Raw genomic sequence first — 26,565 nt, forward strand, 5'->3', positions numbered from 1 at the left:
CAGGAATATTGCAGTGGTTCAAGTGGGAATGAAAGACTCCCCATTGTGCCTTTCACAGCTTCAACTTATCGGAAAGCATTTCATACTCCATTAACTGTATTTGAAGTGGAGTCACTGTTTTAATGCAGAAAAAATGACAGCCAACTTAGAGCAAACTGCAATATGGTAGTAGAACACAAAGAACTAGCAACAGTCAGCAATTCAGCCTCTTAAGTCTACTCTGCCATTTAGTAAAGTCATGGCTGTCTTAGCCTCAACTCCATTTTTCCACCTGCTCTCCTTAAATCTTCAATCCATCACTAATTAAAAATCTGTCTGTCTAGCTCCAAATTTACTCAGACAACATCCCAGCATCTGCTGCACTCTGAATTCCAGGCAGCTACCCATCGGCATCAAATGATGACCCTTCAGTCAAGATGGTGCAATTTCAAAGAAAGGAAAAACATCTGCTCTGTATCTACTTTGTTAGTTTCCTTTTGCATCTTGTACACTTCAACTAGATCATCTCTGAACTCAGGAGTACAGGCCTAAACCATTCACTCAGTCTCTCTTCAGAAGACAAACCCCTCATCTCTGGAGTCAGAGTGGTGGACCTTTGAACTGCCTCTAATACAACTACATCCCTCCTCAACCAAGGGGACCAAAACTGTACACAATACAACAGGTGCAAACGCACTCATGCCATGAACAATTGCAACAACAATTTTATTAGTCTATTCTTTAAGTGATAAATGTCAAAGTTCCATTTGCTTTATTATGTGCATGCTACTTTTCTATGACTCATACAAGGACACTGAGATCCTTCTGCACTGAAGCACTTTGGAGTTTCTTTTCATTTAGATAAGAGTTGCCAATGTTTCTGACCGAAATGGATAACCTCAATTATCCACAAGAACTCTGCCTAATTTTGGTCTATTTACCAAACCTATTGATATACACAGTCAGAGTCAGTTATACAGTATGGAAACAGACCCTTCACTCCAACTAATCTATGCTGACCAGATATCCTAAATTAATCTCATCCAATTTGCCAGCATTTGACCCCTATCCCTCTAAACCCTTCCCATTCATAGGCATATCGAAATGCCTTTTAAAAATGCTGTAAGTATATACCAGCCTCTACTACCTCTAGTAGCTCATCCCATACACACGCCACCCTCTGAAAAAGTAGCCCAAGGTCCCTTTTAAATCTTTCCTTCTTACCCTAAACCTACACTGTCTAGTTCTTGACTCCCCACCCACCTCAGGGAAAAGACATTTCTTATTTCTTCACTGTAACTTGCTTTTCCACCTATTTTAAGTATTATCTGCAATTTTAGCTATCATATTTTGAAGTCTCCACATCTAAGATCACTAACATATTGATCGTAAATAGTTAGGGTCAGAGGACTGAATCCTGTTACTAACCCCACTATGTACAGCTTGCAAACCAGAAAAGAGACCCATTTGTCTCAATGGCCAGATAATCTATTGTAATGATGGGTCAAATGCTGGAAAATGGAATCAATACAATAGATACTTGATGACTTGTGTGGACATGGTGGACCAAAGACCATGCTTGGTGACAACTGTAAAAAAAAAACTCACTAATCCAGAGGTAAACAAGCTTCTCCCTTTCTCCCACCCCCCCCCCCCCCCCCCACCACTACTAACACCAACCCAATTAGAGAGATTTGGGAAAGAGTTGGAATAGGAGGATGAACAAGACCCTGTTTTTGGACTGACTGAAGGCCACACATTGGTTTACTGGTGGTGGTAGTAGTGGCATACTACAAACTGGCTCATGTAATCAGATGCAAAGCAGGTTACTTCACTTAAAAAAAAACACAACAAAAATCATTAAAATTGTGGATGCAGATTCCAGAGTCCCAGTGGGACAATGGACATAACCACCTTAATCGATCTCTTTCACTGCAGCTTAGTCAGTGCCCCATTTTTAAATTAGTTTTTTGTGGGATGTGGGCATCACTGGCTGACCATTTTATTGCCAATCCCCCACTCCAAAGTTCTTTGGAATAATTCATATGGACTGGCCAAGCCAAAGACTACATTCATTTGGTGGGGTCAATCCAGACAATGAGGTATGTGCCCAACCATCACAATGACTAGTCCAGTGTAGCACTTCAATACCACCCAGGATTTGGGTCAGGCAGAACCTCTGGAAATTGTCCAGTTTGTATTGTGCTGATATAACGATAACAGTACCTACCACAGGCAGGTGAAGTTTCACATTCACATCGATTGTGCTGCTGAAAGCTGCATTGGACTTTCAAAGTGTGAACATTAAATCTTTACATTACACTCCCCAAAGATATTGCTTTCTAGATCAGAAGTAGTTGGCTTCCATCACATACTGTTGTCCAAATTGGGATAGGGAAAGTGGGAGGCACTTTGCAGCTATACATTTATTGACTTCGCTTTCTTCAAGCGACCTTTGTAGTACAAAATAGGTAGTCATGTCTCCAAGCATGACATATCTGCCCAGAGAAAAAAATCTTATCTGCAAAGTCCAGGTGTATCAATATCTCAGGATATGTGGAGGAGCTGGTGTTGTACTGGGGTGGACAAAGTTAAAATCTCAAGGCTAGGTTATAGTCCAACAGGTTTATGTTGAAGCACTAGCTTTCAGAGCACTGCTCTGTCAGGTGGTTGTGGAGTCTAAGATCTTATACTCTACAACCACCTGATGAAGGAGCAGTGCTCTAAAAGCTAGTGCTGCCACAAACTTGGACTATAACCTGGTGTTGCAATTTTTAAAATGCATATAAATCCTCAGACAAAGTTTATCACTCATGTGTGGGCAAAGAATCAATAGTGCATATGCTGGTCTTAATGTAGCAGTTGGAGATACAGTGCAAGCCTTTGAGGTTATAATACACTGCTCCACATCCTGCTATTACCAGGATGACTGCTAATGGATGCTATTGAAAACCTTCTTGAAATGTATGAAGTTGATCTTGTGGTACTTTAGGCTGTACTGTTCAAGGATGAAGATGTGCTCTCCGCATGATCTGCCAGCCCAGAAATCTGCCTGTTAGAGTCATAGAACCAAACAGCACAGAAATAGGCCTTTCAGTCCAAATCATCCATGCTGATTAGATTTCTTAATCTGAACTCGTCCCTTTACCTGCATTGGGCCCACATCCCTCCAAACTTTTCCAATTCACATACACGTCCAAATGTCTTTTAAGTATTGTAACTGTATCCTCCACCACTTCCTCTAGCAGCTCATCCCATACACAATACCCTCAGTAAAAAGTTGTCTCAGGCCTCTAATCTTTCAGCGCTCAGCTTAAAACTATGTTCTATAGCTTTAGGCTGTCCTTACCTGGGGGTCAAGTAAAAAAAAAAAAAGGGACTGTGGCTCTTCACCTTATTGTTCACTCTGAAGAGCACAATATTGGAGAATTTGTCCAGGTACCGATACCAAGGACCTACCTATCCAACTGTTTTAGTCACAGCCACAGCCTCCCTTTAGCAGCTGAACAGTACTGCTCACCCATCACTGCCCAGATTTTGTTCAGCAGCTCAGAGGTCTGTTCAGTGTTCTTGACATCTTTCAATAACTTTGTGGCTTCTCACCTTGATCCCACATGCCTCATGTTCTTTCAGCCTCAGAGCTGGCTATTTATCTCAGCTTGAGATTTAGCTGCTGAGCTCATTTAGGAACTCAAAAAAAATGCTCCATCCTTTTCCTCCTTGTCCATCAGAGCATCAATATAGCTTCAGCTATTTAGCTGCTCAACAAACAAACAGTTTAAATTTTACAGAGCCTTCACAACCCCTGACAGATACACCACCCCCTTCAAGTGCTTTATGGAAACAATTTGGAATTTACCTCTCAATACTATGAAGGAGTAATTTCTTAAGTGAAGGAGAAAATGTTGAAAGCTGGTGTTTAATCTAGGGGAGAAAGAAAGGTTAGTGTATTTTTTTAAAAAAAAAAGAATCAGAAATTTGTAGTGAACACTCAGCACAAGGAATACTCACTAGATTTTCAGTAGATCTTGCAACTCTTTTCTCAATCCCTTCAAATTCCTGGAAATTGTCACCTTCAAACTTCACTCCAATAGTTACTTGAAATAAATAACCTAAAAATGGAAGTTTAGATTTTTTTGGAATTTGGGAGGAACAGAACCAGAATTTTACAGGAAAAAACCTCAGTCACCATGGTAAACCTAAACCTCTGGGTCCCATTTCCATGTTGATCCACTAGAGTCAGAGTGGTACAGCATGGAAACAGACATCGGTCCAACCCGTCCACACCAACCAGATATCCAAACCCAATCTAGTCCCACCTGCCAGCACCCAGCCCATATCCCTCCAAACCCTTCCTATTCATATTCTGGATTAGTGGTGCTGGAAGAGCACAGCAGTTCAGGCATCCAAGGAGCAGAAAAGAAAACCAACACGGCCTTTCAGGCAAAAGCCTTATCAGGAATAAGAGCTTTTATTCCTAATGAAGGGCTTTTGCCCGAAACGTCGTTTTTTCACTGCTCCTTGGATGCTGCCTGAACTGCTGTGCTCTTCCAGCACCACTAATCCAGAATCTGGTTTCCAGCATCTGCAGTCATTGTTTTTACCTTCCTATTCATATGCCTCTTAAATGTTGCAATTGTACCAGCCTCCACCACATCCTCTAGCAGCTTATACCATACACTTACCACCCTGTGTGAAAAATTGCTCTGTAGGTCTCTTATATCTTACCCCTCTCACCCTAAACCCATGCCCTCTAATTCTGGACTCCCTGACCCCAGGGAGAGAGATTTTGTCTCTTTATCCTATCCATGCCCCTCAATTTTGTAAACTTCTATAAGATCACCCCTCAGCCCCCAACGCTCCAGGGAAAACAGCCTCAGCCTGTTCAGCCTCACCCTATAGCTCAGATCCTCCAACCCTGGCAACATCCTTGTAAACCTTTTCTGAACCCTTTCAAGATTCACAACATCTTTCTGATAGGAAGGAGACCACAATTGCACACAATATTCCAACAGTGGCCTAACCAATGTCCTGTACAGCCGCAACATGACCTCCCAACTCCTGTACTCAATACTCTGACCAATAAAGGAAAGCATACCAAAACGCCTTCTTCACTATCCTATCTGCATGTGACTCCACTTTCAAAGAGCTATGAACCTGCAATCCAAGATCCCTTTGTTCAGCAACACTCCCTAGGACCTTACCATTAAGTGTATAAGTCCTGCTAAGATTTGCTTTCCCAACATGCAGCACTGTGCATTTATCCAAATTAAACTCCATCTGCCACTTCTCAGCCCATTGACCCATCTGGTCCATATCCTGTTGTAATCTGAGGTAACCCTCTTTGCTGTCCAATACACCTCCAATTTTGGTGTCATCTACAAACTTACTAACTATACCTCTTATGCTCACATCTAAATCATTTATGTAAATGACAAAAAGTAGAGGGCCCAGCACTGATCCTTGTGGCACTCCACTGGTCACAGGCCTCCAATCTGAAAAACAACCCTCCACCACCACCCTTTGTTTTCTACCTTTGAGCCAGTTCTGTATCCAAATGGCTACTTCTCCCTGTATTCCATGAGATCTAACCTTGCTAATTAGTCTCCCATGGGGAACCTTGTCGAACGCCTTACTGACATCCATATAGATCACATCTACTGCTCTGCCCTCATCAATCTTCTTTGTTACTTCTTCAAAAAACTCAATCAAGTTTGTGAGACATGATTACCCACGCACAAATCCATGTTGACTATCCCAAATCAGTCCTTGCCTTTCCAAATACATGTACATCCTGTCCCTCAGGATTCCCTCCAACAACTTGCCCAACACAGAGGTCAGGCTCACCAGTCTATAGTTCCCTGGCTTGTCTTTACAAATAAAATTATCCATTTCTCTAGAGATGAAATGTGTATCCACCTTTTGACATGGGATGGGGAGGCTAGGCTAGGCTTTAACAGCCCATTACATACATAAAATTTCTGAAAGCACCCAGTTACTCATCACATCCTATTGGTTTAATAGAATTAAAACACTTTACAGTTTAAATCTCTCTACAGAAACTTTTTGGTTTAATGATTGGAGCCCCAGATTCACTGGTTTGCCTTCATAACTAAAGCCACTGACTCAAACTTTTTAAAGACAATTCAATCAGTTTCCTGTTCAAGGCCAAAAACAATAAGCAAAGTCAAAAACATAATTAAGATTATGCCGATAAGCTCACTCCTTGATATTCATTTGGGAAAGAAAAGTTGTTAGTGATTAAAATGAGCAGCCAAACCCTCACGATAGAGGAACAGCACTGCCTAAATCCAGTTCCAGTCAGGTCCATCTTCAGTGTTCCTCATCTGCTCTGCTTGATATCTGAATTTCCCCAAGTTCTACAAGATCAATGAACGGATTTCAATTTAGAAAAAAAAAAAAGAAAAAATCTTCCCACTTTAAAGACTTGCCCTTTGGATTGCGACAATCCTGGTAGTTTTGTAAAAATAGAGATTGTTTCAGACATGATGGGATTGGAGACAAGTGGCCTCAAAATGGCAGGGATGAGGAAACCATTTGGATTGAGATAACCTATGAAGTTCAAAAATTGTTTTTGACTCATGAGTAACTAGCTTTATGGAACTTAAGCTCATTGCCATTTCAATTCTTAACTTCTGCCATCCGGAAATCAAATACTTGTATTTGAATTAGACATTTTAATCAATAAAGTTTAGCAATTGACCTAGAACTAAATCTTACACAGGAATTTTTTATTTTTTTTTAATTAAAAAAAAGCCTTACCTCCAGGATAAATTTTGCTTGGATCAAGTAATACATGAATGACATCTGAAAAGAAAAACATCATTCTTGAAGTTTCAGTTTTGTGAATTGATACCATAAGCTTTAAGCAGAGGTTTGGATGTGAAAATTACATCAGTTGAACTAGTTACTGAAGTTTGGGTTTGTCCCAGCATTATTTTAGATGCACAGACTAGTGTTGAAAAAAAAAGTCAGTTCTTTTCAGATAGTTTCAAGACAACAATTTGAAAAAAGCACTTATACCAAAATGTTTGTATTAAGCAAAGTTTAAAGAGCACTCTGCACCACACAAGATGAAAATCTTCCTTCCCTCAAAACCATAAAGAAATTTCAGTAACTTTATCTAGCTTTCTAAAGGAGTGCTACTGAATTAAAAATTAATGCTTAAATTTTAGTGTCCATTCAGACATTTTCCACTTACTCACATCTAACTTCACTCACGGGATATGGGCATTACTGGATGAGAGTTGAGAATATAGTAGTGAGCTGCTGCAGTCAATGTGCTGTAGGTAAACCCACAATGCCTGTTAAAAAAAAGTTGGAAAATCGCTTTTTGTTTTAAAAAAAAAAAAGCCACCCAGTGACAAAAAAAAAAAGTAGTATTTCCAAGTCAGTAAGGGGAGATGGTTTGCAGGGAATCTTGCAGATGGGTGTTCCCACATGCCTGCTGACATTTCCTTCTAGACAGATATGGTCATGGGTTTGGAAGGGCTTATGCCCAAAAGATCACACTCCTAATCCTTGACCTTGTGCTCATCTAGTGCCATCCTTTGGCACCACATCCATGTTGCAGAGTCCATTAATCAAGCAGGCTTCATCCTTGATGGCCTCAAGCTTCAGGAGTGTTATTGGAACTGTACCCATCTCGGCAAGTGGAGAGTATTCCATCATATTTCAGATGTGTTCCTTGTAGACAATGGATAAGCTTAGGAGTTGGGAGAGTCAGGAAGTGGGCTAATTGCCACTGTTTGTGGTGGGTCCAATTCAGTTTGTAGACCATGGTAACCCTCAGAATGTTGATAGTGGGGAGGGATTGAGTGATGGTAAAGACCATTGAATGTCAAGGGTCTCTTACTGGAGATGGTGGCTACTTTGCACTTGAGGGGTAAGAATATTCCTGGTCATTTTCCAGCCAAAGGCTGCATATCGTCCAGATCTTGTTGCATTTGAGCATGGACTGCTTCAGTATCTGAGAAGTGGAAAATTATGCTGAGCATATTCTGGCTTTTGTGATGGAGGGAAGGTCATTGATAAATCAGCTGAAGATGGTTGGACCTAGGACACTGAGGAACTCCTGCAGAGATACCGACCTTCAACTACAACCATCTTTCTACATGCCAGGTAGGACTCAGCAGGGGAGGGGGCATACAGAGATAACCCCAAGTCCCATTGGCTTGTTTTGCTAGGGTTCCTTGGTGCCCTCTTAAATGCCTTTGACTTCAAGGCTGCAGTCTCTCATCCTACCCAAAATTCCACTCTTTTGTCCATGTTTGAATCAAGGCTACAAGAGGTCAGGAGCCGAGTAGCCCTGGCAGAACCAAACAGAGCAATAACATGCTCAGTAATGCCAAGTGCTTCTTGATAGCATTGTTGTTGACACTTTCCAAGTGATCCAGAATGATGGGGCAGTAATTGGCTAGGTTGAATTTGTCCTGCTTTGTGTATAGGACAAAGCTGGAATATTTTCTCATTGTCAGGTAGATGCCAGTGATGTAACTGTACTGGAACCATTTGCTCCAGGGCTTGTACTTAGGGGTGCAGCAAGTCTTCAGTACTCTTGCAGGCATGTAATCAAGGCCTGTAGCCTGCGTGTGATACCAATAAATGTTTGGCAGTACTGAATACTGCAGAGTGAATTGAATTGGCTGAATGCTGGAGGCTACAAGAGCAGGCCCAGATGGATTATCCAATTAACACTTCTGGCTGAAGTTTGCTTCACCCATATCTTTAGCTTTGATGTGCTGGGCTCTTCCATCAAAGATCAGGATTCTTGTGGAACCTCCTTTTCCAGTGAGTGTTTAATTATCCATTACCTTTCAGACCTTCAATCTGATCCATTGCATATAAAATCACTTAGTTCTCAGTCACTTGCTAGTTGGCTTGCAAATCCTGTTTGGTAGCTTCACCAGGATAAACACCTCATTTTTCAACATGCCTGGTGCTGCTCCTGACACACCCACCTGCACTGTCCATTAAACCAGCATTGATCCCTGGGCTAGATGGTAATAGTTGAGCAGGGGATATGACAATGTCTTTTAAAGATTCTAACTGTACTTGCATCTACCACTTTCTTTGGCAGTTCATTCCACATACAAACTGCAGGTTTGAAAAAGTTTCCCCTCATGTCCTTAAATCTTTCTCCTTTCACCTTAATGTGCACCCTAGTTTTGAACTCCCCTTATCTATATCCCTCATGATTTTAAGACCTCTAAAAAGGCCACCCCTCAATCTCCTGCACTCGTGAAAAAACCTCGCAGCCTATTCTACTACTGACAACATCCAAATAAACCTTTTAGAATCCTCTCCAACTTAAAATATCCTCCCAAGAAGGTAATGACCAGATGTGAACACTGTACTCCAGAAGAGGCTTCACCAATGTCATGCAATGGACCTCCTATACACAATAACCTGAGCAATTAAGGCTAAACCCCTAAACTACCCTGTCTAGGTGTGACACAAATTAAGAAATTATGTACTTGAACCTATAGGTCTGCTCTAGAACACTACCCAAGGCCCTACCATTAATTGTACAAATGCTGCCCTAGTTTGTTTTACTACAGTGCAATATCTCACTGAATCAGCAGGACAGCACAGAAACAGACCCTTCAGTCCAACTCATCTATGCTGACCAGATATCAGAGATTAATCTAGTCCCATTTTCCAGCACCTGTCCCTCTAAACCTTCCTATTCATATACCCATCCAGATGCCTTTTACAAGGCCATAATTGTACTAGCCTCCACAACTTTGGAAGAGCTGACATACACACCCCACCATCTGAAAAAGTTGCCTTTTTAGGTCTCATCTTTCCCCTCCCACCCTAAACCTATGCCCTCTAGATCGGTACTCCCCCACCCCAGGGAAAAGACTTTGCCTATTCATCTTATCCATGCCCCTCATTTTATAAACCTCTAAGAACACCTCAGCCTCCAACACTCCAAGAATAAAGAGACCACTTCCTCTTTGGAAATATGTCCTTAAATAGGGCAGAGGAAACTGGAGATAGGAATGAGTCACTAGCAGAGAATGGCACCAGTTTGTGAGGTTAGGTAGAAAAGTAGATCATGGGTTTATTTCTGGGGCGACACAATGGAAATGTGTTAGATATGTGTAGAACCATGGCCAGATCACTCTTGGAGCACAATAGGGGTGGCATGATGGTTAGCATTGCTGCCTCAACACCAGGGTCCCAGGTTTGATTCCAGCCTCAGGTGACTGTGGAGTTTGCACATTCTTCCCGTGTCTGCATGGGTTTCCTCCCACAGTCCAAAGATGTGCAGGTCGGGTGAATTGGCTATGCTAAATTGCCTATATAGTGTTAGGTGCATTGGGTCTGGGTGGGTTACTCTTTGGAGGGTCAGTGTGGACCAGTTGGGCCGAAGGGCCTGTTTCCACACTGTAGGGAATCTAATCTAAATTCAGCCTGTCCAAATTAGAGTCCATTTTCCTCTCAACCCATTTAAGATTACAAATATCTTGGTCACTTTATTTACTGCCATTATACCAATTTTTGTTTCATCTGCAAACTTAACTATGCCTAGATTCTCATCCAAAATCTGTTGGTCCAGCACCAATCCCTATGGAACACTGCTGGCGACAAGCTTCCATGAGGATTTTGTATCCAATTGGCAAGCTCACTTTGCAGCCCACGTGATTAGTTAATCGGTCTACCATGTGGACCCTGTCAAAAACTTTAGTGAAGTCCATGTGAACAATATCTACTGCACAGCCTGCAATCATTTTTGGTTACTACTCCAAGATCTCAATCAAATTTGAGACAGGATTTCCCTTGTGCAAAGCCATGCTGATATCCTTAAATCAGTCCTTGCCTATCCAAATACACGTAGATCTGATCTTTGAATAACTGCCAACTCTTACTCACCATATCTCAGACTCAAAGGTCTGCAATTCCCAAGCTTCTCAAAAGGCACAAAATTAACCTCCCAACTCAATCCCCCAGCACCTCACTTGTACTTATTTGATGACAAGTCTGTCTGCAAGGGTTCCTGCAATTTTTTTTTTTTTTAATTTAAACTTCCCACAATAATCTAGGATACACTTAAATCAGGGCCCAAGGGATGTATCCACCTTTAATGTTTTCCAAGACCTCCAGCAATTCCTGTGAGGTGAGCTATTTTCAAAACATTAATATTTCTGGAGTTCTGTAGCCTCCATTTCATTCTTCATAGAAGAAACAGAAAACATTTTACTTTCTCTCCATCTCTAGGGGTGCAACACAGACTACCTCATTGATCCTTAAGGGGCCCCTATTCTCTCCATAGTTGATTTTTGTTCTTAATATAGGAGAATCTTTTTGGATTATCCAAAATCTTATCTGCCAATACACTCATAACCCCACTGTCTTCCTGATCACCTTAAGAATGTCCTTGTACTCTATACTGTTCAAGAGATTAACTTGATCCCAGTTATCAAATATGGTAATTCTTATTTTGGACCAGAGCCTTTATCTTTATTCATCCAACATTCCCCAATCTTACCAACCTCACCCTTCACAGAAGATCATGGCTGAATTTTCCTTATCGCACTTTTGAATGCCTCTCACCTGTTAGTCAGTCATCCCCTTATCTGCGAGCAGTCTATTCCAATTAACTTTTGAAAGTTCCTGCCTCATACCATTAGGAGTTGCCTTACTCCAGTTGACTATGGAAGGCCTATTTTAAAAACTAATAAAGTTACAACTAGTCCCATACAAGTGTTCCCATACTGACTTCAGTCACTTGTCCAGTTTTATTTCTCAAGGTGGTCAGATGTGCTCCTTTTCTAGTAAATACATCCCACATACTGGATAATTTTCTTGTACTCACTTACATTCCTGACCATCTGAGCCCTTAAAACTATGGCACCCAGTCAATGTTTGGAAAATTACAACCCTGTCTTCTTAAATATATCTCCACATATTTATTCCTCAATTTCCTTCTGATTGCTGGGGGCCTGGAGTACAACCCCATCAAAGGTGATCATCCTTTTATTTCTAAGTCCTACCCATACAGCTTCACTGGACAATCCTCAAATACCCAAGTACAATAATGTTTGCCTAAAATCAAAACATCACTCTTCTCTTGCCTCCCATTCTTTCTATCCTTCCTATTGGATTTAAAGCCCAGAACATCGAGCTACCAGTCCTTCTCTCAGCCAAGTTTCTATAATACCTACAACATCCAGTCCCATACATACCCAGCATTCATTAGCCTCATCTACAGGATCTCTTGCATTGAATAAATGCAGTTTAATTCTTCAGAGTTACCTTGTTCTGACTTGCTCAGCTTTTTCTAATAATAAAAAAAACAGCTTTTCTTTTTGATTCAAAACCATCCTCCTCTGCCTTTCTATTCTCATGGCTACTTATGATTCCCTCCCCCCACCAACCACCCCTTCCTTCCTTGTTTAAAAGGCTCCCAAAATAGAACTAACAACTTCCCAACCAGGATATTGGTTCCCTTTCCAGTTCAGGTGAAAACCACCCCTTTGGGCAGGTCTTTTCTGTCCCAGAATAGATCTCAATAATCAAAAAACAGAATCTTTGTCATGGACAGATGCATCTGCAACCAGATCGGCAAGGATGAGGTCAGGTATGTTTTTCCATCAGGTTGGCTCCCTCAAGACCTGCCACAGACTCAGTCCAGTAGCCATATCCTTTAGGACCTGACCAGCTTGATCAGCAGTGCTGATGCCAAGCCACTCTTGGGTGGAGCATTTCCATAGCCAGACTACAGTTTGTGCCTTTGAACAAAATCTGGAAGAAACACAGAATGGCAAAGTGGAAGATTTGGATTCATTAGCCAAGAGGACAGGACTGGCAGGAGGAGATTTCCTTGCTCATTTCAAAAGTCCGAATCCATGATACTTCACGGGGTCCAGAGTCAATGTGGAGGCCTCCCACGTCAACACCCTCCTGACTGTATACCAGTGTGCTACCACATCTGTTGGGCCTGTCCTGCCAGTGGCATAGGATATACCCAGTGATAGTGATGCTGATGTTTGGGACATAGACAATTCAGGCTGTTACTCAACGGATATACCACTCTTCCAATTTTGGTACCAGCTCCCACCTTAGCAAGGAGGACATTGCAGGGTCAACAGGGCTGTTTTTGATGCCAAGGTTGGTACCAGGTCATCTATCTTCTTTCATTTCATTGTATCAAAAGTTTCAATTGAATGGCTTCTTAGGCCATGAGTCAACAACATTGCTTGGTGTCTGGAGTCACATGTAACCCAAATCACATGATTAGGTCAGATTTCCTTCCCTGAAGGACATTAGTGAGCCAGATAGGTTTTTCCAACAATTATTTCATGGTAATCAATGTTAATTGCAGTTTTTTTTAATTGAATGCAAATTCTACCATCTGCTAATTAAAGTGAAGCAACAATCTGAAAAGACAGTTGTTTAGATGGTCAAGTTGGGATAATTTTTCATTGAAAAAAAAAACTTATAGACCAAGAGTCCTAGGGTTAAGCAGACCGTCCGATCCAACTCAATGCTAGCCAGGGGTTCGAAACTAACCATTCCCATTTGCCTACCTCCATGTACCTGTCCCAATGTTTTCAAATGTGTAATTGTACTCACCTCAACCACTTCCCCTCAGTCCATTCCATTTTTGCTTAACCTCTGAAGAGAAATTTGCCTCAGGTCATTTTTATAATCTTTCCCCTTTTACCTCAAGCCTACATCCTCTAGCTGTAGAGATCACTACCCTGGAGTATTCACTTTACCTATAGCCCTCAATCTTAAAACAAAACGTCACTTCAGACCCTCCTGCACTTTGAAAGGTCCCTGCCTATCTGTATTGGAAACCCTGCAGTCTCAGTAACATCCTTATGAATTTGTTTTGCACCTTTCCACTTTAATAATATCCTTCCTACAGCAGGGTTTCTAGAACTGTATGCAGTACTTTAAAAGTGGTTTCACCAACATGAATCCCAACTCTTCTATTCAATGGTCTGAAGAATGAGGGCAAGCACACCATCACCACCCTATCTATCTGGGACTCCACTTCCAAGGAAGTGTGCACCTGCACCCATAGGTCTCCAGGGCCTTACTATTTAGTGTATAAATCCTGCCCTGATTTGTCTTACCAAAATTCAACAAAGACTGGAGCTAAAACTAAAAAAGTTTGTCTCCACAGATTTTGCCTAATCTGAATATTTCTCATTTATTTTAAATTTTATGACACAACAAATGAATGTTTGTTCAGAAGAAAAGCTTTCTGCAATAGTCAGATACAGAAGGGCATGATGGAGAGACTGTCTAGTCCTTGGTCTGAAAGGAGGATCATTATTTTAATTCAAAGGTTATCATAGAAGAAGTGACACTAATGTTCTAGAGATCACCTTCCTTTATCTGGTGCACTGAAGAATAAAGATCGGACAGTGCCACTGAACAGGCTGAAGGATATTAAAATTTCCAGCTATTGACATAACCTATTTGCTTTTACCAAGAGTCTGACATCAGACCATGCTAAACTATTGGATTGTGCAATTCTGTGAAATTGTCAGGTGTTTCAGAATATCAGTGACCTCAGTTTTATTTTGGTAATAAGAGTGTAAGTAAGGCCATTTAATCATGGCTGATGGGCATTACAACTCCACGTACCTGCACTCTCCCTGTAGCCCTTAATTCTTTGCGAAATCAAGAATTTATCAATCTCTGCCTTGAAGACATTTAATATCCTGGCCTCCACTGTGCTCCATGGCAATGAATTCCACAGGCCCACCACACTCTGGCAGAAGAAATGTCTCTTCGTTTCCATTCTAAAAATTGACCACCTCTAATTCCAAGGCTGTGCCCACAGGTCCTACTCTCCCCACCTAATGGAAACACTCCCAGTGTCCACCCTTTCTAAGCCATGGATTATCTTGTAATTTTTTATTAGATCTCCCCTCAACCTTCTAAAAACTAATGAATCCCAGGATCCTCAGCCATTCATCGTATGTTAGGCCTACCATTCCAGGGATCATCCATGTGAATCTCTGCTGGACACGCGCCAGTATGTCCTTCCTGAGGCGTGGGGCCCAAAATTGAACATTATTCCAAAATGGGGCCTAACTAGAGCTTTATAAAATCTTAGTACAATCGCTGCTTTCATATTCCAACCCTGGAGATAAGTGACAGCATTACATTTGCTTTCTTAAACACAGATTCAACCTGCAAGCCAACTTTTAAAGCATCCTGGACTAGCACTCCCAGATCCCTTTTGTGCTTTGGCTTTAACGAATTTTCTCACCATTTAGAAAATAATCCACACCTGTATTCTTTTTTCCCCGAAAGTGCAAGACCTTGCATTGAATTTCAGCCATTTCTTGGACCACTCCCCTAAACTGTCTAAATCTTTCTGTAGCCTCCCCACCTCAGAACTACCTGTTTGTCCACCTAACTTTGAATCATTGGCTAGCTTCACCAGAATGCCACCAGTCCCTTCATCTAGATCACAAACATATTAAGTGAACAGCTGTGGCCCCAACACTGAACCCTGCGAACCACCACTGGTCACCAGCTGCCATGCCAAAAAAAACCTTTTTTTATCCCAACTCTGCCTCCTGTCAGACAGCCAATCCTCAATCCATGCCAGTAGCTCACCTTGAACACCATGGGCACTTACCTGACTTAACAGCCTCCTGTGAGGCACCTTAAAGGCCTTTTGGAAGTCTAGATAGACTACATCCACTGGGTTTCCCTGGTCTAGCCTACTTGTTACCTCTTCAAAAGAATTCTAACAGATTTGTCAGGCATGACCTCCCCTTACTAAATCCATGCTGACTTGTTCTAATCTGGCCCTGCACTCCCAAGAATTTAGAAATCTCATCCTCAACAGATTCTAGAATTTCACCTACAACTGAGGTTATGAGTTGATTAGCCTAATTTTTCCAACTTTTGTCTTGATTCTTTGAAGGGGGGTTACAGCAGCGATTTTCCAATTGGAAAGTTTCCTGGACTCCAGGGAGTTTTGAAAGATCACAACCAACACCTCTGCTATTTCCTCAGTCACCTCCTTCAGAACTCTAGGATTTAGCCCATCGGGGCCCGGAGATTTATCAATTTTTTTTTTTTTTTAAGACTTAGCTTTTCTAGCACTTTTGTAATAGCTACCATACTCAACTCTTAGGATATTGCTTCAGTCTTCACAGTGGAAGACATGAGTAAAGTATTTATTAAGTTCTTCAGCTATTTCCTTTTCCCCATTACTAGCCTTCCTGCATCAATTTGGAGCAGCCCAATGTCTACTTTTGCCTCATATGTACTGAAAGAAACTTGTACTCTCATTTCTAATATTACCAGCTAGCTTACCTTCAGATTTGATCCTCTCCTTCCTTATTTCTCTTCATTATCTGTTTTTGTAGCCTTCCCAATTTTAGATTTCCTAGTGCTCTCAGCCACTTTATAGGCTCCTTTGATAGATTTCCTGACTTGCTTGGTCAGGTGTGGCTGTCTAATCACCTCCCCAACCCCAGATAATCTTTTCCTTTAGGATGAACCTCTGTACTGTGTCCTCAATTACACCCAGAAACTCCTGTAAACTGTAAACACCAATACATCAGATTTTGCCTTCTCTTTCAAACTGCAGACTGAACTCTACCATATTATGATTGCTGTCTCTGAAGTGTGCCCTTATTTTAAGATCTTTGAAAAAGTCTGGCTCACTATATAGCACTAAGTCCAGACTAGCCTGCTCCTTTGTGGGCTCCATCACAAGCAGTTCCAAAAAGCCATCTTGTAGGCATTCCACAAATTCCCTTTCTTTGGATTCACTGGCAACATCATTTGCCCATTCCACCTGCATATTGAAATTGCCCACGATCACTGTGCCCTTGCCTTTCTGACATGCCCTATTTCCCAGTACATCTTGCACCCCGGTCCTGATTACTGCTGGGAGGTTTGTACATAATGGGAGTTATGTTTTTTTGCCTTTGTGGTTCCTCAACTCCACCCACAGTCTCCACATCATCTGACCCGATGCCATTCAGTGCCATAGATTTAATTTCATTCTTAACTAAGAAGGCAACTCCTACTCCCTCTGCCCACCTCCCAGTCTTTTCAATAAGTTATAAATCCTTGGATGTTTAACTGCCAGGCCTGAACCCCCTGCAATGACATGTGATGCCTACCACATCAATCATTCACGATGATTTGTGCCATTAATTCATCTTTGTTACAAATACTATGAGCATTCAGGTAAAGCACTTGAATGCTAGTTGCCTTATCCTCATGATTTCCAACATCTGTAGTAATACATCCCAAGTTATCCATCTTTTTGCTTCATTTCTAGCCTGCCTTGAACTTAAATCCTGCATACTTGCTAACCTGTTGCTCATCTTTGTACTTGATGCCATACTCAGTCGCTTTCCTTCCCCCCGACTCAAGTCCTAGTGACCACCCTATGTAATACTGGTAACTCCAGGAATATTGAAGCCAAGAGTCATTTTTAGAAATCAAAAAAAAAGGTTCAATCTTGGTGCAAGCCATGCTCAACTAGAAAAGTGTTAGTTGGAATGATTTAGATTCCCCTTTGGGTTAAAAAAAAAAGGACCTGGAGTGCTCAAATTTGAAAAAACAACAAATAGTGATAGGTCAGATTGAAACTAGTAATGAGATACAAGCTTGGAATTTCCAAAAGGTTCTTGACTAATAATTCCATATAGATTCTGCATAGTTCAAGATGAAAATCAATTATTTCATGTCATTATGCTCCACTTAACTGTAATTAGTTTGAGTACCAGGTGTCCTCCGGTTAAACACTGTCTGGTTTAAGAAAATTTACTGAATTCAACTGTTCAAAGAAAATAGCCAAGAGGAAGACTAGCCTCATTCCTGAAGAAGGGCTTATGCCTGAAACGTCGATTCTCTTGCTCCTCAGATGCCGCCTGGCCTGCTGCACTTTTCCAGCACCACACTTTTCAACAAGAGGAAGGATATGAATCTCAAATTAAACCATTGAAGAGACGGACAGGGAGACGGACAGGGAGACGGACAGGGAGACGGACAGGGAGACGGACAGGGAGACGGACAGGGAGACGGACAGGGAGACGGACAGGGAGACGGACAGGGAGACGGACAGGGAGACGGACAGGGAGACGGACAGGGAGACGGACAGGGAGACGGACAGGGAGACGGACAGGGAGACGGACAGGGAGACGGACAGGGAGACGGACAGGGAGACGGACAGGGAGACGGACAGGGAGACGGACAGGGAGACTCACGATTTGAGCCCACCAGCTTCTAGGCACTTATTCAAAAGCGGTTAGCTGTATTTTCTCATTAAATAGTTTATTTTAAAAAATGCCTTAATTTCACAACTTTTGTAATTAATTGAGGGAAAAAAGCAATACATCTGTACAGTGTGGATTAAAATTACATCCTGGGTCATAACATTAATTTTTTTGATATCATCAACATGGTTACCATCTAAAACAGGAGGGTGGGGTTACTTTTCTTCAAGTATCATGAAACTGGAATTCACTACCTCAAGTGCAGTGGATGCTGGGATCTTGAGGGAAGGAGATTAACAGATGATTTTTTAATTTGTTAGTATTATGGGAGCAGGCAGGGAAAATGAAGTGGAGTTTGAGGGGCAATATCAGTTATAATTGAACAAATGGCAGAGCAGGCTTGATGCTAAATTGCCACTTCCTGCTCAGAGTTCTTACATTCTAAATACAGAATCAGTGGTGGTACAGAATGAATTCCTATTTTCTGTAACTATGCACAAGCTCATGCAAAATTAATCAAACTACAAGACGTTCAATTTCAGTTACCTAAACTAGTTGAAGTTAATCCAAGAAGCAACATTTTCCAGTTTAGTATTTCACCTCAACTCCAAGTCAGATTAAGAGTGAAAACACATAGTAAAGCTAAACCACAAGTGAATTTATTTCCTCTATTTTGTCTTGGAGACAATTAAATGAGTGACTTACTGGTCAATTGTGTCACTACTCTCCCATCCAACAGTCCTTAGAATCTATAGTTCAAGAGAATGAGATGTACTGGATGAAACAGACCATACCTGATCCCATTAAGACTGACTGGTTTTCTTTAATCTCAATCTGAAATTCTTCCTATAGAAGAGTTAAGCCATTTCTAAATAGAGGCCTTTTCTTTCAGTTTATATTTACTTAGATCAACATGAATCAAATACTGTACATGGTCTGGATATTAAAATCTCCATATTCAGTTTTTCCATCAGCTATGATGACACAGGCCTCTTGACTGAAGTGGAGCTTCCGATTTCAGAATTGAATTGTTCTAATGTACAGTTTCATGTACTAGCTTTGCTTTTGCTCCAGGTTTATTTCCAAATTATGACAGATCACAAAACACCACAAATTAAAAAATGATTTAGTTCCATTTTGATGTCCATTGGCCAACCCTTCAGCAAACATCAATTAGCAATTTAAGTGAATTCAGCTGCAGCAGAGAACAAATGCAATCCTCCTTAAAACCGGTATCAAAAATTTTAACAGTCAACCTTCAAATTAAAAAGGAAACTAATTTGAATACAAGCCAAAAAATTTCTTTAGGTCCAAGTTGCCCAAGAACAGTATTGACCCTCTTGCCAGTGGAATAGCATCCTTGAGGGGAAAAACAAAAATCAGGTTAACATTGTCAAGTTACCCTGACCATTGGAAGCAGTTGGCAGCACGGATTCAAACCACCAACACATTCTCCAGATAATCCTGGAACAATGTCAAATAACAATCAAAAATATCCACCTTCTCTCAATTAAAATGTTATACAAAAAGGCAAGTTGATAATGGATGACAAGTATACTCGCTAAACCAAATATTGGTTCAGTCAGACAACAAACAAAATGATCCAATATAGAGTTCTCCTTGGGGAACTTTAAACCAATAGACTCGAGTGTGTTGATAAATAGTGCTGACAGTGAAGAAAGTATCAAGGGATTGATTTCTGAATCTGATGTAGGACTAAGAAAAAAGGTAGCTGAAAATGTGTTGCTGGAAAAGCGCAGCAGGTCAGGCAGCATCCAAGGAGGAGAAAAAAAAAAAGAGGTATAAATTATAAGCCTGTTGTAAAACCCTGAACTTTAAACTCACTCAGTAAAGATGATTAAACCTTATGTTCCACTCAAGATTAAACACTATTAACAATTGTCAATGGCTGCCACAACATGAAATATTGACAATTTAACTCAAAATGGGCATCCTTGAAAGATTATAAATTGCCAATTTGGTGCCAACCTCCATTAGTATTGGAGAGACAAGAGCTGAAAATGTGTTGCTGGAACAGCGCAGCAGGTCAGGCAGCATCCAGGGAACAGGAGAATCGACATTTCGGGCATAAGCCCTTCTTCAGAAGCCCATTCCTGAAGAAGGGCTTATGCCCGAAACGTCGATTCTCCTGCTCCTTGGATGCTGCCTGACCTGCTGCGCTGTTCCAGCGACACATTTTCAGCTCTGATCTCCAGCATCTGCAGACCTCACTTTCTCCTATTGGAGAGACAAACCTATTAGAACACCTATGGGAGAAATAATAGGAAGATTTACATGAAACATTTGAAAGAATTCTCACCTTGACTTGACTTCTCTGTTCGATCACTCTCAGCTTTCTAGAAGCAAAAACAGATTTTAAATTGGAGTATTTAAAAAACATTTGCCAGAGATCAGCTTGTTTCTATTGGAATTTAAGCTTATTAATAGTCAATAGCTGACTATTTCAACACAGACCTCCCCACCTGAAGATACTAGACCAAAAGCAAACAGTTAAAATTATAAAGTAATAATCTCCAGTAGATTACCATCTGACCCACAATAACTTCTCTTAAAATTAGTTGACAGTCCAAGTGAGAAAATAACTTCACCCAGCCCATCGTCACCATTTCACTGACGCTGGAAGGATTTTCAAACAGACCATTGATTTCAGACCCAGATAATTACAAGCGACTTCATATTAACTGGATTTTGAAACTTACAAAAAGTTGCTGACTTAGTGATTACATCAGGATGCAAAATTATTCATCATGAAGAAGATAATTTTCAATTAGAAAGCAAAACTGACATGCTGTCTGACACGTTTGTGCATCAGCTTTGCCAGGACTAGGTGCCAGATTAGCAGCTTGACAGTCTAACAAGAGAAGGGTTTATGCCCGAAACGTCCATTCTCCTGTTCCCTGGATGCTGCCTGACCTGCTGCGCTGTTCCAGCAACACATTTTCAGCTCTGATCTCCAGCATCTGCAGACCTCACTTTCTCCTCCTAACAAGAGATAGTCACAAGGTAAAGTTGAATGCTAGACAGAATGGTGCTGACTGGCACCATGAGGATAATAATAAAAAAAAACACCAAAGCAGCCAAACAACATTAGAAACAACACTGTAGGATCAGAGAAAGGGAAACAATTGAAAGAGATAGAGGGCATGGGTTTAGCATGAGAAAGATATATAAAAAAGGGACCTAAGGGACAACTTTATCACGCAGAGGGTGGTGTGTTTATGGAATGAGTTGCCAGAGGAAGTGGAGGAGACTGGTACAATTACAACAACATTTTAAAAGAGGCATTTGGATGGGTATATGAATAGGAAGAGTTTAGAGGGATATGGGCCAATTGCTGGCAATGAGACTAGATCAATTTAGAATATCTGGTCGGCATGGACAAGTTGGACCAAAGGGTGTGATTCCATGTCATACATCTCCACAATGCCATGATTCTCTGACTAGGAGAATATCAATAATGGAACCCAGTCAGAGCAATCCCATCTAGCATTAGGAGATCAATTTTCTCAAAGACTGCAGACAGGTGAGGGAAGAAGAGGGAAAGTTTGCTTTTGTCAGTGACATGGAGCGTGAACAAAGCAGAGACCATATCAGAGGTTCTCCTTTTTTTTGGGAGGGGGGGGGGGGGGGGGGGGGGGGAGGAAAAAGAGTGGTGACATGTATATTGATGATCTATCATTGATGGAAAGCTTCTCTCGCCAAACATTTTTAATTAAACCCTTGAATCATCTGAAAACTTCATTTGGTTCTCTTTTACTTTCAGCAAAACCTTAAGTTGTGTAAAAAATTCCACATTCTAATATTTACAACAAAAAAAAATGCCACTGTCCCTTTCGTTATAAGGGACAATGCACGGTTGAGGAGCTAGTGTATGGGAGAAGGATTCACATTTTTGGATCATTCAAATCTCTGGAGGGAGAAGTGGCCTGTAGAAGGACAAACGGATTGCACCTGAATTGCAAGGGGACTAACATACTGGCAGGGAGATTTGCTAGAGCTGCTCAGGAGGATTTAAACTATTAAGGTTGGGGAATGGTGTCCCAGGGAGATAGGAAAGATCAATCCAAGACTGGTACAGTAGAGAAAAGAAGCGAGTCAAACAGTCAAAGCAGGCAGGAACAAAGCAGAAAACAAGGTAGGACTGATGAAATAAATGCAGTTTAATTTAATGAAAGAGGCCTTATAGTCAGAGGGAAATTGAGAAACAAACTTAAGGACAGCTCAGCTATCTATAAGAATAATAGAGGTGGTTATGGTAGGGGATTATAATTTTCTAAACAGACTGGGACTGCCAGTGTTAAAGGTTTAGGTGGAGAGGAATTTGTTAAGTGCATACAAGACAATTTTCTGATTCAGTATGTGGATGTACCCACTAGAGAAGGTGCAAAACTTGACCTACTCTTGGGAACTAAGGCAGGGCAGGTGACTGAGGTGTCAGTGGGGGAGCACTTTGGGGCCAGTGATCATAATTCCATTCGATTTAAAATAGTGATGGAAGAGAATAGACCAGATCTTAAAGTTGAAGCTCGAAATTGGAGAAAGGCCAATTTTGACAGTATTAGACAAGAACGTTTGAAAGCTGATTGGAGGCAGGAAAATGGGACAACTGAAAAATGGGAAGCCTTCAGAAATGAGTTAACGAGAATCCAGAGACAGTATATTCCTGTTAGGGTGAAAGGGAAGGCTGGTAGTTATAGGGAATGCTGGATGACTGAAGACATTGAGGGTTTAGGGATTAAGAAAAAGGAAGCATGTATCAGGCATAGACAGGATAGATAGGAGTGAATCCTTAAGAGAGAAATCAGGAGGGCAAAAAGGGGACAGGAGATAGCTTTGGCAAATAGAATTAAGGAGAATCCAAAGGGATTTTAACAAATATATTAAAGGACAAAAGGGTAATTAGGGGGAGAATAGGCCCCTCAAAGATCAACAAGGCAGCCTTTGTGTGGAAACCTTTGGAGATGGGGGAAGAAACTAAATAAGTATTTTGCATCTGTTTACTGTAGAAAGGTATGCTTTCCTTTATTGGTTAGAGTATTGAGTACAGGAGTTGAGAGGTCATGCTGCTGTACAGGACATTGGTTAGGCCACTGTTGGAATATTGCATACAATTCTGGTCTCCTTCCTATCGAATGATATTGTGAAACTTGAAAGGGTTTAGAAAAGATTTAAAAAAGGATGTTGCCAGGGTTGTTGGATTGGAGCTTATAGGGAGCAGTTGAATAGGCTGGGGCTGTTTTCCCTGGAGCGTCAGAGGCTGAGGGGTGACCTTAGAGGTCTACAAAATCATGAAGGGCATGGATAGAATAGACAAAGTCTTTTCCCTGGGATGGGGGTGGGAAGAAGAATCCAGAACTAGAGGGCATAGGTTTAGGGTGAGTGGGGAAAGATATGAAAGAGACACCTAGGGGGCAACTTTTTCCCCCCAGAGGGTGGTACATGTATGGAATGAGCTGTCAGAGGATGTGGTGGAGGCTAGTACAATTACAACATTTAAGAGGCATTTGGATGGGTATATGAATAGGAAGGGTTTGGAGAGATATGGGCCAGATGCTGGTGGGACTAGATTGGGTTGGGATATCTGGTTGGCATGGATGGGTTGGACCAAAGGGTCTGTTTCCATTCTATACATCTCTATGACTAGAACTAGGACTAGGACAAAGCACTTCATCTAATCCAATTTCAATACAAGTGCAACAGAATAATGTTGTCCTTCAGCAAGAAATTTAGTATTTAAAGCCATCTGAGCTAACAGGGGGGGGGGGGGGGGGGTGTTAGTGACATTCAGTCATTACAACCAAATATAAAAAACAAATAAAAAAATTGCTTAAAGCAGCCCATAGAAGCCACATGCAACATGTTTAAAACTAACCTACCACAATATTTTAAACATTCACAGCTTGTTGGAAAGAGAGAGTTTCTCTCTGACAGTGATCATGACAATCTGAATAAAATTTAAAAAAAGACAGCCACTCACCTGTCTCAGATTATACACGTTTATAAAGTGAGAATGGTATAATGACCATGAGGAGTAACATTACTAGTGTCCCAAATATTTAACATGATTGGTAGCTGGGTATCAAGATCCACAGACAAATCATAATTTCTAAAAACATTTCAATCATTTGGTTTTATTCTTCACACAATTTCCAAAGTAGGAATGACTTTAAGTTTTAGGAGAGAAAAAAAAACACATTTGTTCAAAAGAAAGATATTAAACTTGATAATTAAACAGCAAACCATGATTAGCAAAACCTTTGAATGAATTATGGACAGATACTTAAAAGTCAAAATTCAATAAACAACAAAAAAAAACAAGAAAACAAACAGACCTTCCTACAAAAATCATGAGAAATTACATTATCCAAAGAAAAACAGATTTAATAAAGCTTAGAAAACTCTCACCTTCCCACTTTCTGGTACTGTTATCACTCCACCAGTCCATGAAAGCCCTGAACCAGCAACAGATATGGGAAAAATTACATACAACACAAATAGCTTTCTAAAGTTGGGAAAAATCAAAGAGCCCATCCTAGTACATTGGGAAATAAAGCACAAAGGTTTACTCTGAGGGCTGGGCACAGCTGATAAGACCTGGACGATTTGTATTTATTAAACTCTATTCCTAGAAAACAATTTAACTAATTGATAAATTAGATGAATCAGCAGAAATTAAATCAGAGGAATCATGACCTCTGAATGTTAACCATTTGTTGGTAGGAGGGAGCTTCAAGAGACCAGAAAGATAATGTGGCAACCTCTTCTGTCATTCAGCACAAACAAAATCCAACATATTGCTCCTTTGAGTAATAAACAAAGCTTTTCAATTAATAAAAACCAAAACACAAAATATACAAAAGAGACTATCAAATTAAATAATAACACACATCCCTGTGTCCATCACACAGTCCTGCCCCAGCAATACCTGCCAACTAGTAAACAGAACAAACATATCAATGGTCAGGAAGTGAAATATCACAACAACTAATTCAGCCTGACACTGAAAGATTACAAATCATTTCTATCTCTTCAGTTCCACAGTCATTGACTGACACAGTAAATGACCATCAGAACCAATCACTCACCAGCAAAGTAAAAACTAGGAGATAGAAAGGTAACAACTTATTCTACAAACATCAAATGTTTGTATTGGTCATCACCTGCATGGCCAAACAATAATAAATTAGTTATAAAGTATTTGTGAACAGAGCAAGCAGAGCAAAATGCTGACGAAATCAAGGACCTTTTTGTCATGTTCCTCCTGCTTTGGAATCCGGAGGCATGAACTCTGCAGAGAGTCTCTCATCCCTTCCAGTTACTCAAAGAAATGTTGATGTCAATCTGCCAAACAACGTCCCTGAGTTTGAAAATCTGAGTTTCAACAACTTAAAAGGGCTCACCTGTCTTCTGAAACTCTGCCCTATTTGCTGCTTCTCACTTATACTCAGTGTTTTACTGTTGCTACCTTGAGGTACTGGCAAACTTGATTACAGAAAATGTCCCAGTCTTCAGATTCTGTTGTGGTTTTATCTCTTGAGTGATTAGAGTGGGTGACAATGCCAGTGGGTAGCAGCTGCCATGAGCTGTCCCACAGCATTGTTTGGGGCACTAGGTGCTGAATTTATATTCAGTGCTCAGCTCACCGAGCCCCCCCCCCCGTCACACTGGCATTCTGTAATTTGGGTCTGTGAAAGGGTGAACGAGTTGAATAAATTAAGAAATATGCAAATGAAGAACAATAAATTTTGCAAATGGTTCCAAATTCACTCTCCTCCAAATCAACAACCTGCAGTTAAACTCCAGTTACATAAACTTTCCTGAAGAAGGGCTTATGCCCGAAACGTCGATTCTCCTGTTCCCTAGATGCTGCCTGACCTGCTGCGCTTTTCCAGCAACACATTTCCAGCTCTGATCTCCAGCATCTGCAGACCTCACTTTTTTTTTTAGATTAGATTAGATTACAGTGTGGAAACAGGCCCTTCGGCCCAACAAGTCCACACCGACCCGCCGAAGCGAAACCCACCCATACCCCTAACCTAACACTACAGGCAATTTAGTATGGCCAATTCACCTGACCCTGCACATCTTTGGATTCTCCTCCAGTTACATAAAGCTTTCTTAAGAATTGAGATTTAAACGATAATGTGACTGCTTCTCAGTCATGGGCAGAATGATCTCCCTCTGTCCCAGAATTATTCTAATTTCTCACATCAACCACTGTTTTTCTCTGTTTTTTAAAGATATAGTTATTTCACAGGATGTGGTCATTATTCATATTTCTTATCCACTGTTGAGAATTACATAGGTGGTGACAAGTTTTGAG

The 26,565-nt window shown here is 40.9% G+C and overlaps 1 protein-coding gene across 2 annotated transcripts in view; it reads right to left on the reverse strand.

Moving 5' to 3' along the window:
* Positions 1-25,972, reverse strand: part of LOC122557028 (uncharacterized) — a 64,448-nt gene extending 38,476 nt beyond the window's left edge. For both annotated transcript variants that reach the window (XM_043704234.2, XM_043704233.2), the window contains exons 1-5: positions 24,648-25,972; positions 20,542-20,578; positions 6,763-6,807; positions 3,991-4,091; positions 3,839-3,903 (exon numbers count right to left, since the gene is read on the reverse strand). In XM_043704234.2, the coding sequence (XP_043560169.1) occupies positions 3,839-3,903; positions 3,991-4,091; positions 6,763-6,807; positions 20,542-20,578; positions 24,648-24,773 (374 nt within the window). In that variant the 5' untranslated portion in view covers positions 24,774-25,972. The remainder of the gene's footprint in view (positions 1-3,838; positions 3,904-3,990; positions 4,092-6,762; positions 6,808-20,541; positions 20,579-24,647) is intronic.
* Between the last annotated feature and the right edge of the window lie 593 nt (positions 25,973-26,565).

This window comes from Chiloscyllium plagiosum, unplaced genomic scaffold, assembly GCF_037043375.1.
Source record: "Chiloscyllium plagiosum isolate Xiang-an unplaced genomic scaffold, Cpla_swu_hap1 HiC_scaffold_10, whole genome shotgun sequence".
Lineage (NCBI taxonomy): Eukaryota > Metazoa > Chordata > Chondrichthyes > Orectolobiformes > Hemiscylliidae > Chiloscyllium > Chiloscyllium plagiosum.